The sequence below is a fragment of the Plectropomus leopardus genome, chromosome 19 (assembly GCF_008729295.1).
Source record: "Plectropomus leopardus isolate mb chromosome 19, YSFRI_Pleo_2.0, whole genome shotgun sequence".
NCBI classification, from domain to species: domain Eukaryota; kingdom Metazoa; phylum Chordata; class Actinopteri; order Perciformes; family Serranidae; genus Plectropomus; species Plectropomus leopardus.
Window position 1 is genome coordinate 28845218 of NC_056481.1, and position 12594 is coordinate 28857811.

General features: G+C 39.4%; 1 protein-coding gene across 1 annotated transcript in view; it reads left to right on the forward strand.

Annotated features, from left to right (window-relative positions):
* LOC121958428 (RNA binding protein fox-1 homolog 3-like) overlaps positions 1–12594 on the forward strand; it is a 518131-nt gene that overhangs the window by 134747 nt on the left and 370790 nt on the right. Inside the window, exon 2 of the mRNA XM_042507330.1 lies at positions 5584–5705. Within this exon, the coding sequence (XP_042363264.1) occupies positions 5584–5705 (122 nt within the window). The remainder of the gene's footprint in view (positions 1–5583; positions 5706–12594) is intronic.

Below are 12594 nucleotides of genomic sequence, written 5' to 3' on the forward strand. Positions count from 1 at the left end.
ACAATCCTTGCCGGAAACGAAGCAATCTCTCTTCAAGAAAACAGAAAACAACCACTTAGTCTCCAAACACCCAAGGTTGGAGACTAAAAAGCCTCTGGAAACACAGGTAGTTCACAGCTTTAGTTTGTCCAGTCCAAAGTTCAAACTCAGGGAGCACCAATACATTTCCCAAGAAGAAGTCAACCCAACCACCAGAATAAATGCTGCCATTGTACTTTTCTGCAAACCATGGATACGTTACACATGTGCAAATTCGATTATGTGGTTATATATGGTTATATATATTATATATGGTTCGATTATGCTGCAGATACGCAAAACTTTACATGTGTTGTTGTTTTGTTGCGGTTATGAATAACTATGTTAGAATTTGGATTTTGCACTTGTTAAAGTAAAAGGGGCACCACTCTCCATTTAGGAGAGAATTAAATTTTAAATTATGACAGTTTCAAAACATGTCATCACTTTAATCAGTCTCATAATCTGTAGCGTTTATCCTGTATACACTGATCTTGATTCTGTCATGAAACAATATCCACAGACAACGACTTGGCGATAAATGAAATATTTTATTCAGGCTAATAAAATGATGAGTAAATAGAGGTAGTGTGACATATAAAGGATAGTGAACAAATGAAAGGGAACCTAAGTCATGTATGTCCAGGTGATGTAAATGATTAATTATGGATGATAGTGGGTAGAAATACGTGACCGTCTAAAGCGTGGATGTGCGCTGAATGGTAAATTAGACTTTAGAAATTTGGCATTAAAGTTTACGACACGATACGACATCAACTCTGATCACTAGAACATGTTATTCTGCCTACCTTTGCTTTGCCGACTTGATTCGACTTCTCCGGGGAGGTCCAGGTCGTTAAACAAAGTCCTTAAGGGCAGGCAACGGATGCTGATAGTTTGTGCAGCAGGTGTTGCTTCTAGATCCGTGGCAGAGTTGATGGTGAATTGCAGAGCGTCCTTCTCAATTAAAACTCGCAGAAATAATCAAAAGTAGTCCCGTTGGGGTGACAAAGTCACTTTAAATTATTCATTTGAGTTTACTTAAAAAGAAATGCGAGAGTGTCTTTACTGACCAAAAACTGGTATAAAGAAAAGCGTCAAAGAGATTTAAAAAGAACATGGCACCAAAAGTTAAAGTTCAGCAAAGCTCTGGTGAGCTGTTGCGGCTCCACTTATAAAACTGAAGAAAAGAAAAAGGTGCGAGCGCAGATACACAAGAAGCGCCGCGGTAAAAGGGAAAGTAAGAAAAAGCACTGCGGTGAAAGGGAGAGTATAAAAAAGCGAAAGAAGAGAAAAAGGAATTAGGAGTGAAAGAAGCCCTGAGCTGAGAGCTCAATTAGTTTTTATCTCTGAATTTGGGGTGCAAATGGAAGGCGGGGTTAGCGAACTTTCACACCAAGCGATCGCACATCCGGCATTCATTTCTAAAAGACCTAATGTAATTTAGAGAGAGACATTTATTTCTCTGTACTTTATGACGAATTATGCGATCTAACCCGTTGTGTGTAAATTCACGTATCTCATCACCACTATAGTCTCATCACAGTAATTTCAAATACATGTTAGGAGACCTTAAGGCAATTTATAACGTAACACATGACTCTGAAGATCCTTTGCTCAATTCTGTTAAATGACCACACATAGCATTAAATTATCCCATGGATTCTAACGAACTTTGGTAATTACGTAGATATAGGATTACCTTCTAACATTATACAATGAATGCAAAATAAGATATAACTATAAAGTTGGTAACGAGATTACTGATAACTAAGGCCACTAGATGGCAGTATGGCTCATCACAAAAAGGGAAAAAAACATGCTTTTACCTAACTCATTCAAATAAAATGATAAAAGAATGGGAGTTGGTCCTACTTATTCATCAAAGCACAGAGACAAACTCTTACCTACACAGAGAAAGATTAGAGAATTAAGTTAAACTTTACTCGCAACCTTGGTCCAAGAGATTCTGTCAGATGTTAGTCTCAACACAAGAATGCATAATGAATTTACAACATGTCCTGCCTTTGTCATCTCAGCAGGGGGGAAAATGAGGTACTGAGAGTGGAGGTAATGAATGACTGTTACTTCGCGTGCCTGAGTGACCCCAGGAGGTCATTTAGGTGTCTTACAACCTGCTGTATACTAGATGTAGCCTCAGGAATGCCTGTCTCTCATGGTATCTTGAGCAGGAAAGCATCCAAGGCTGACACTTTTAGTGGCTTAAAAGCAGAACGTGTTTGCAGATGTTATCTGTGGCATCTCAGTAAAGTTAATTACCAACCCTCTGTTGAATGCTCTGGGTTCGTAAAACAGTTTCTCTTGACGTGTCCCCCACTTGCAAAGTGGAAAGTTGAGCTCTGGAGTTCCTCAGAGGTAAAATGTAAAGACCACGCCAAAAGCCACTTGGTTATGGCTAGAAAAAGAACATGTTTGGACTTAAATGCTTGCTTTTGGTGGCACAACCCCTGCTGAAAATGCAGTGATGTCTCAATAAACAACAAAACAAACAAACAAAAATCAGCTTTTGGTGCACCATTCTGGCAATTAACACAGTGATGGTACTATCCAAATTGGAAACACAGTGTCGGACTGCTAGAAAAATACCCTCATCTGGTGACTCAAAGGCCCCTGGAAACATAGGTAATATAGAGTTAAAGTTTGTTTAGTCAGGACAGAACTTTCCAATTCAGGTGGCACAATATAATATCAATAAGAATACATGTAATGTGTTTTAAAGCATTGCTTTATTGGTTGATATGAGTCAGTCATTTAAGAAAAATGTATAATCTCATTTTTACTAATAGGGGATTTCTATGTTAAGATTTTTCATCCATTGGAATCGGCAAAATAAAAAGAACACGATAAGGCATCACGGAGAAAAATGCAAATGATTTATGAGTGCATTTAGTGTGCAAATACATCATTATAGTATTTTGTGTGTGTGTGTGTGTGTGTGTTTGTGTGTGTGTGTGCATGTGTGTGTGTTCTTAGAACATAACTGGGTTCATAACTGGTTAAAATAGCCAGTTTTTTTCTGGCACTATCTCTGCTAAAGAAAAACAACAACAACAAAAAAAAACAGCAGTTAATCATTCAAGAAACAACTATTTGTTGTTTTTAGGTCTTAAAGTGGTACACAACTTGGCAGAAGTTTCACCTCAGTATCACGCAATCTACCATTTCCTTCACCTCCCGATAACAATTTCAGCTCATATGTTGCTTCACTTTAGAAACGTTGATGTGATACAAATGAATTGTACAAATGTAACGTATCCAAGGTTTGCAGAAATGTTCAATGCCAACACTTTCTTTGCCTTGTCTTTAATAATACTTCTATACTACGCAAACTCACCTGTCTGCTTTTACCCAATGACATGACTGCTATTCAAAATTTAAGCCTCAGCATCTCAGTCTCTTCCTGCTGGCGGGCTGCAGGTCCTAAGCCCCACCCCCTTATTGTTAGTGGATGTGAAATAAACACATTTCTGCAAAGATGGTTTCTGTCATTGTAAGTAGTTCTTATCATGCTGGTCTATGTGTTTTATTTTTCTGCACTTTTTCTTCTCCACTTCCTGATTGCAACTGCACTGACTCCGACATCTTACTTCATTTGCACGAGATGGCAGTTGTTGGTGGTTTGGAGGCCCTTAGAGGTGGATGCCCATGTGGAACGGCCCAATCAGCTCAGCAGATAATCATGGTTGGGCTCACCCCCAAGATGCACTTTTTACTCTGCAATAAAATAAGGAAACTCATGATGTAGAACATCTGTGGTGTTTCCTTTGTTTTGTGTTATGTTTCTCAACTCACGCATTTTGATCTACTACCCACAGGAGGTAGGGTGGAGTGGCTTTGTCTTCTGTAAATTCTCAGTCTGTTGTCATCTTCATCCATCTCAGATTGACCCCACAGCATTCTTATTTGAATATGAACAGATAATTCGGTCTGAACTGATACGGACAGTATCCACATTTTTGGAGTAATATTTGCACTTAAAACGTATTCACATGACTGCTGTCTGTACAGAACTCCTCAAAGCAAAATAAATCATTCAAGGACTTTCCATAAAAATGTATCAAAGGTTCATGGACAAGAGAGCTTTTCACCTTTTTAGCAAACATATTTTCAGTTTTTCATAGACATTTAAAACAAATTTTATTTTCAGCGGCACCATGTGCATAACTGTCTAGTCTTTCAAAGGTCAGTATGACCCATTGAACTACAGAGTGCCGCAGGGTCCAGGGATGATGTTTTTTTCTGTTGGGAGGGAATTTTACATAGGATATTGGATCACTGCAGAAAATAAGCTCTGTGATAAACAAACATTCATGATACTTATGTCCAGCAAGATAATGTCCATACATGAACACCACTTTAAGGATTTTTGAAGCCTAAATGCAGTCACTAAAGGTAAAAAGCTATTCCCAAGCTAAAACAAACTACGCTGTGGTTGCATCACCACCATGACGAGTTTGTAAAACTGCGGTCAGTGCACTTCGATGTGATGATGCTCTGGAGTCTCATTTGGCCACTTGTTAGCCACAGCCTTATTTCAGATACATAAAAGCTTCAAAGTTCACAGTGGGGTATTTAATGACATATTTTATGTCGTAAAACAAAACATGAAAGTTTCTTTACGTCAAGTCAAGTCAATTTTATTTATAGAGCCCATTACCTTAAAACATGGTTTGCCTCAGAGGGCTTTACAGTGTATGACACCCCACTGCCCTTAGACCCTCACATCACCCAAGAAAAAACTCCCGAAAAAGATGCCCTGTAACTTGGAACATGCAATAGATATCGTAAATAACAAATGAAATACAATTGTGGCAAAAAGGAAAGAGGGGGGGGGGGAAATGTTCAGGCCACCGGCACAACCAGGACCATGATAAGGGCGAGCGGGGGGTACAGTATCAACAGACCAGTAGTGGTGAGCAGTAAAAAGGATAAGCACTCAATGAGGATCCTAGGGTCACTGATCAGCAATTCCAACTAAAATATGAATGCCAGAGAGCAGTAATAGAAAAGAAAGAAAGAGAGAGGAAGCAGAGCCAGAGTGGCAGGGCTGAACGGACTCAAAACCATCCTCGCCGGATCAGGCCGAAAGCTCTGCCACCTCCCCCTCCTCCCCATCACACGGATGGGGATTTCAACTGAGCACAAGAAACTTGATTAAAAGACACATTCAAATACCCCATTGACTTTGAGACAGCGGCCCCTTCTTCTCACTGCACTTCTCACTGGTTAGTTATCAACATGTAGGCCAACATAGTTTCATCTGGGTCCCCTCTTATCGTATACCCAACCTCCAGTTATTTCTTAGTGCAATATGACTGAATGATACTCTGACTTCTCATAATTCTGTTCCCCTCTTTACACAAACAGTCACATACCTTTTATGTATTCAGGAGTAAGGAGATTAACTGGCTGTGTATCTACACTGTTGTGTACACATTTGTTTATTAACAGCCATGCAGTGTTTGCAATGTTTATAGTGTATAATGTTTAACAGTTTTCATTGACTGTGTACAATGGTAAAAAATGACTTGTTTTATTTTGCAGAAACCAAGCCAGGAAGTGGTCTGTGCAAACCAGGAACCATTACTCTGTTTGGTAACGTGGTGTACAGTGGGCTGCTTAACGAGCACTTCTGGCACTTTGGGGTTCCCCTCGTCACCAGACTGGTCAGTTCCTACCTCTTCTTCATTTTATTCCTTGTCTTCCTCTTGCAAGATTCTATACTTCATATGCTTTGTCTTGGTGCTTTAGCTGCTGGCTTGATTACGCTCTATAACTCTTTTTTTCTCTATCTCACACATGCACACACGCAGGTACACACACAGTCATCTGCTCTTGTTTTGGTTTGCAGTAGTTAAAGTAGACCAAGTGCCTTGAAAGCGTAAATTAGATTGTTGTTTTTCAAAAAGTCTTGTAACGGTGGTGTAACAGCTTGAGCTGGAGTTGTTGATGTGTTGATGTGGTCTAAGATGGACAGATCTTTGATGAATAAAACCAGCAGATGACAAAAATAAATTAAACACGCCACTTAAAACCGAAGTCTGTCTTACTAACTGACTGATTGTCAGTACAACCTTGTAACTTTTAGGTCTCAAGACTGAAATGAAATTTACATCATGATATTGTTTCAATGCAATAATTTTTACTTTGGTCTGTTTTGTTGCTAACTTGCCTGGTATTGTTGAGGTATATTCCCTGGGGACCACTGCCACCTGTAAGGTGAGGAACATAGTAAGTGTCCACCAAAGCACTTTCTAATATCTATCTATCTCTCTATCTATCTATCTATCTATATATATATACATATATATGTATATATATATATATATACACACATATATATAATATATGCCACGCTACAAATTCCTGGTAGCGCTGGCTGAGAATTCTGCACTGAGGTCTGCTGGGTGGGTGTTTTTTTTTTTTTTTTTTTTTTTCTGAGCACCCAGAATTGAAAAATGTTCACTTTTGGGTGAAAATGCCACACTCGTCACTGTCAACTCATCCATTCAGTAACAGTGGAGGAGGGACAAACAGCAACCCACTAAGACAACTATCACATCTGACTTTAACATATGCTGAACAACAACAGCTATGGAGGAGAAGTCTGTTCATATACTGTAATAAATATAGTTTCCTCTCATGAACCCACACAGACCTGCGGGTCTGTCCTCTCTCTCTCTCTGCATTCATCTGTCCTCTCATTAGAACAGGTACTCTACCTTATGCCGACATGTTTACTGTGTGGATATTAGGTGTCATATAAACCAGAAGAAACCAAAGCATCTCAGCTGAAAAAATGCTATGGTTCCATAATGCTCTTAAACACTCTCAGCTGGATGTTTCCTGAGGAGCACCTAATGTTTTCAGCTGGAGAAAACACTTTTGTGGACACAGCACCTAAATGACAGTGACAAGTGCAGCGTTCTCTCTGAAGTTGAACTTTTTCTAAACTATGGGCGTTCTGGAAGAACACCTAACTGGCAGCACTCAGCACAGAATTCAAACTCAGTGCATTCTTACTGTAGTGTAAATAAGTTTCAATGCAAAGCACTTAATAACCCCCCCCCCCCCCCCCCCCAAAAAAAAAAACATAAAAAAAACAACAAGGTCCCTAAAATTTGCTACCTAATTACTATGACAAAAATGTACCTCGGCAGCTCAGCTACCCACACTGGTAACATTTTCCCTCAACATGTTCTGTTTTATTAATTATTGCTTTCATGTATTATTGTGTCAAAATGTTTTCTGTGTACATTGGCTTAAGTAGTACAGGCTGGGTTTTGTAGTCGTTTGTAGTAGACTTGAAACATCTGAAATGTGAAATTTCTATGGGTGTTTAACAGTATAGTGTTCCTCATGGTTCTGACTGAGATAAATAAGCGAACACATTGAAGGCTATGTGCCTGCCGTCATAGTTTTGTTTCTACTTTGGGACTAGCCCTATAAATAATGGATTGGGTTCTAGCATTAACACAAACTAATGCAATATTAGTGGTATTTCAATTAACTTTGAATTAGGCTGTAATCTCTTCTATGTCACTTGCTGATTGCATGGCTCTGTTTTATTGAACTGCTGATAAATGTTATATTTGATAGATATCGATGTTGTCTCCCCGTCAGGATACAGCAGAGGATATTTGCTGGCTCAGTTTGATCACTGGTCCGTGAGCCTGTGAGACACACACACACACACACACACACACACACACACACATACAAACACACACACTCAGATGTGTCTGCTTGCTTATTGCCTCTGATGAAATACAGCTGATTTTGGTTTATGGGAAAATAATAGTTGTTTTTTTTTTGCTTTTTTTATGGATATTATAAATTCCGATAATTTATCACAGCTTGGAAATTAGAAACCGGTTGTACTGTCAAATTTTGGAGAGTAGGACTTTCAGATGGTGCGCTGGGAAAAGTACAATATTTAATTTAAACATTGTGAATATTTAAACTGTGCATACCTATACAGCAGCTGACATCATCAAAAATTATTTTCAGCTACATCAGCCATGTATTATTTACAGTGATGCTGTGTGACACACACACACATGCACACACAACATTTTTTAATTGAATCAGACCATTGGGGTGCCATGGAGTTGAAGCTCGAAAACAAAGATACCAAAGTTAACACCTGACATTTCCCAACTCTGCAGTGAGGTCATCAACAATATCAACAATTTGTTTTCATTGTAATTCATAGTGATGATGATGATGAGTTGGTTATTTATATGACAAATACCAAAGGGACATCATGCAACCTTAAGCACTGCATCATGGGTTCAGCTAATCAGACAGATATTGATATTTACAGACTAAAGCGGTCGACTGTCAATGTTTTTAACAAACAGTGCTCTTCATTAAATGCAGTGAGGGATCATGCCTTAATATGTCGCTATATTTGTTTTTTTAACAACTCCCAATCTGTTTTCCCCTGCCTTGACAGCCTCACACTCAACGTATTTTCAGTAACCATTCTATCTTATAGTCAGTCCAAGAAAAGAAATCTCTGGTCTTACTTTTTGCTATCTCCCTGGTATTTTATGTAACTAAGCAACTAATGGCAGAGTAGACGATCTGCTTGCTCTTTACATCTGTACACAGATGTGCAGTATATGTGAATGGTCATGTGATATGTGTTTTAAGCAAGGACTGTACAAATAATGGATGTAGCTACCATGATGTAACCCATTGGTTTGTGGTCTGCAGTTTTCATTTCAGTTTCATTTCAGCCATTTTTTTTATAAAGAGCCAGGAATTACCCCATTTAGATGAGAGGTTGGAGCTGTGAAGAAAGGAGGGATGGATTGTATTATGGGGGCGGCTTTAGCAAAGGAGGTAAAGAGTAAGTTTTCTAATAATCGCAAGATTTGATCTCCAGCTCTTAAAGTCTGCATGTTGAAGTACCTTTGAGCTAGATACTGAACCCTGTATTCCTCCCGATGGCTGTTCTATTGGTGTGTGTGAGTGAATGGAAATGGTTAGTAACAGGTGGCACCTCATGTGGTAGCCTTGGCCTTCACCATTTAAAGCTCTCTTGTCCATGCATTTCCCATGTATCATCTTAATCACAGATTTAAGCAGCGGCATCAATAGCACTGAGCGATGTCTTGCAGACAGCCTGTCACTCAAGCAGGGCTGCCCTTAAATATGAATAAATTTGGAGTCTTGTAAACATAAACATGTGAATTATTTAAAAGTTAACCCCCCCCCACCCCCTTCAGTCATGACTGTTGAAATTAGCTATAGAGACTATTACTGTTTTTTACCTGTGTGTACCAGGCTGTAAACCTGTTTATTTCTGCTGTAAAGTTGAGCATTTTAACATGGGGGTCAATAGAGGGATTTCCTCTGTTTTGGAGCCAGTCTCAAGTGGCCATTCACTGAACTGCAGTTTTTGGAACTTCTACATTGGCTTAGTTTTTCATCCTACATACAAACCCTACACAGAAGGGTCTATGCCAGTATAGAGAATGAATGAGTTTAATTAAACCAACACATCACATACTGCTTTCTGTATCACAAGAATGTGCCTTACCTCCTGAAGGGTGATGGAAGAAGGGGGGGACATAATACCCAATGACAAACAATGCATAATGATATATATATATATATATATATATATATATATATATATATATATATATATATATATACATCTCCGTCAGTGCTTGTGGCTTACAAGTGTGACGCCAGTAGCCACATTGGATGTTGACATGCAATACACACAGACGCATCACATGATAACGTGGTCGGACAGAAACAGTGGCATTGTTATGATATGCTGGCAGACAGCCGGATGGCAGTGGGCACGCCCACAAGCAGCACGCATGGGTAACACAACCCCGCCAGACAAATCCGGTCGGATGCACTTGAAAACTCTTAAAGAAAGTGTCAGGTAATAATGCTACCATTGACCATGTAATAAAAGGAGCGCAAGTGTGCTCATAGGGTGGGCGAGTGTGGAGGTGGATAGATCCAACAAACAATCGACTTTTGTGTGGGAGTTCGGAGTTCACTTCCTGTGTGAATGTACGTGTGTGTATTTCTTCTACACCTTACCATGTGCCTCTTTTGCCTAAACCTAACCATCCATGACTTTGGTGCGTAATCCCAACCATCATGATGGTTGGTGCTGTTGTGTGAACATAGGGACCGTGTTGCTTCATCCCACCATGAGCATTTGTTGACATCAGGGTAACAGTCTGTGTCATCCCATCATGATGTCATCCCTCCATGTGTATTTGTTGACATGGCTATAACAGCATCCCAGGGCATAAACAGCTGATGCACGAGGGTACCTAAAACATCACAAGTAGACACAGAAAGTGACAGAGCAGCACCATGTGATGGGTTTTTAGTGAGAACGTGTTGGTTACCCAGTAGTTATACTGTAGGAATCAGAAGCTTTTTTTTTTCTTTTGGTCACTAGTTTGTCCCTTTGACTGACATGTTTCCAATGTGGAAGGTGAGCTATTTTAAAATGAGTAGAGACAGGCCAGGAGAGAGAGTGAGAGTGAGTGAGAGACAGAGAACTCATAGACACTCATTGTTTGTTTTGCTTTTGAACAGTTGAAAAAAGAAAGAATTATTGCTATGTTGTGTAAAAGTTTTTGTAAAACTGTTTCATATTAGTGGATTGAAACCACGTATGATCAATATGGTCTTAATCAGATTCTTGAAGGTATGTGTCATTTTAATACTAAATGTGAATTCTTAACGTAAATGGAATCTAAATCATTTATAATTTCATGTTGGAATAGCCAGGGTCTTGGAGTAGAGGAGAGAGACATTTTCACTGGTTGTCCTGTGGACTAAAGAGAGATAGAGTTGCCGTCCACCAAACTGAAGGGAGTAACCCAAGGCAGGGATTCAGGTGGTGCTGATTTGGTTCAAGGCAAACCTTGTACACTCAATAGAGTTCATCCAAAAAAGCAAATTTTCAATTTGGCTAAAAATCAAAAGAGTAGTTGTTGCCACAGAGAGTGACGTCTTCATGTGTGCAGCATTTATCCTCCCGTTAGAATCCCCTATTATAATGAAAATTGTTTCTCCATTTTCAAAGACGAGATCAGTCACTACCAGGCCCAAGGAAACTGATCTGTGGGGACCTTAATGCCAGGATTGCTAGAGAAGCAGATTCTATTAACCCACAGGGAGACATGTATAACTGACTAGATGAGCATCCCCCTGCCTTCACATCCCCACAGGAACAACTTTGACAAAACTGTCAACAAAAGTGGGCACCAACTATTACAGCTCTGTCGAGCGCTGGGTCTGTATATAGTTAATGGTTGGCTTTGAGGGGACTCCTTTGGTCATTACACACACAGCTCTCCTTCTGGCAATAGCACAGTAGATTATAGCATTACAGACCTAGACCCTTCTATCTGAGGGCATTCACAGTCAGCCCCCTAACACCCCCATCTGATCATAGTAAAATTCCACTATACATTAAAAAGACAGTAACAAACCCTCATGTAATGGAACCCAGTAAACTGAACTACACAAAACAACCTTGCAGATGGACAAATAAGAGCACGGACTACTACCAGAAAGCAATCAGACATCAAACTCAATCTCACTATCTCACTATTTTCTTTCCACACCATATCCCCACTGTAACAACAGCCTGAATCAGGCTGTACAGGCTATTAACAACATATTTAACAATGCTGCACATTTATCCCATCTGAAAAAGCCTCAGAATCACAAATCCAAAAAGACAACCAGTGAAAAGTGGTTTGACACAGACTACAGACATCTGAGAAAAACACCAAATCATATCAGATCAAAAACACAGTCAGCTGGACAATCCTGAGCTCTGCCTCCAATATTGGGAAACACTGAAATTATGCAGAAGAATACTAAGAACTAAAAGGGAGCAACATGAGCAACATCAACTTGCTGCAATTGAAGAGTCTATTGAGTCAAATAATTTCTGGACAAGTGGCACTCTTTCAACAAACCACAAAAAGAAGAACTGGCTATTCAAATGGTGAAATATGGAAAAAACACTTTGAAAATCTGTACAGCACTATAACACTGGATTCGGCCCAAAATACTCTCGTCAGCAAATTACAAATTTCGGAATCAGTCGTTAAAGACAACCAGAACCCTTTAGACTATAAAATTACTGAAGAGGAGCTACTGTCTAAAATTCATGCACTACAGCCAAGGAAGGCCAGTAGTCCTGATGGTGTCTTAAATGAAATGCTTAAATTTAGCAACCATAAACTCAAAACTGCCATATTAAAACTATTCAATCTTGTTCTGAGTATTGGACATTTCCCTGACATCTGGAGCAAAGGAATTATAACACCGATCTTTAAAAATGGAAACAAATTTGACCCAAACAATTGCAGAGGCATATGTATGAGCAGCAACCTGGGGAATTTATTCTGCAGCATCCTCAACAGCTGACTGCAAGACTTTCTCAGAGAATATAATGTCCTGAGCAAGAGGCAGATTGGATTTACACCACAACATAGAACTACATACCATATCTATACCCTCCACACCCTTGTTAATAAGCATGTCCAC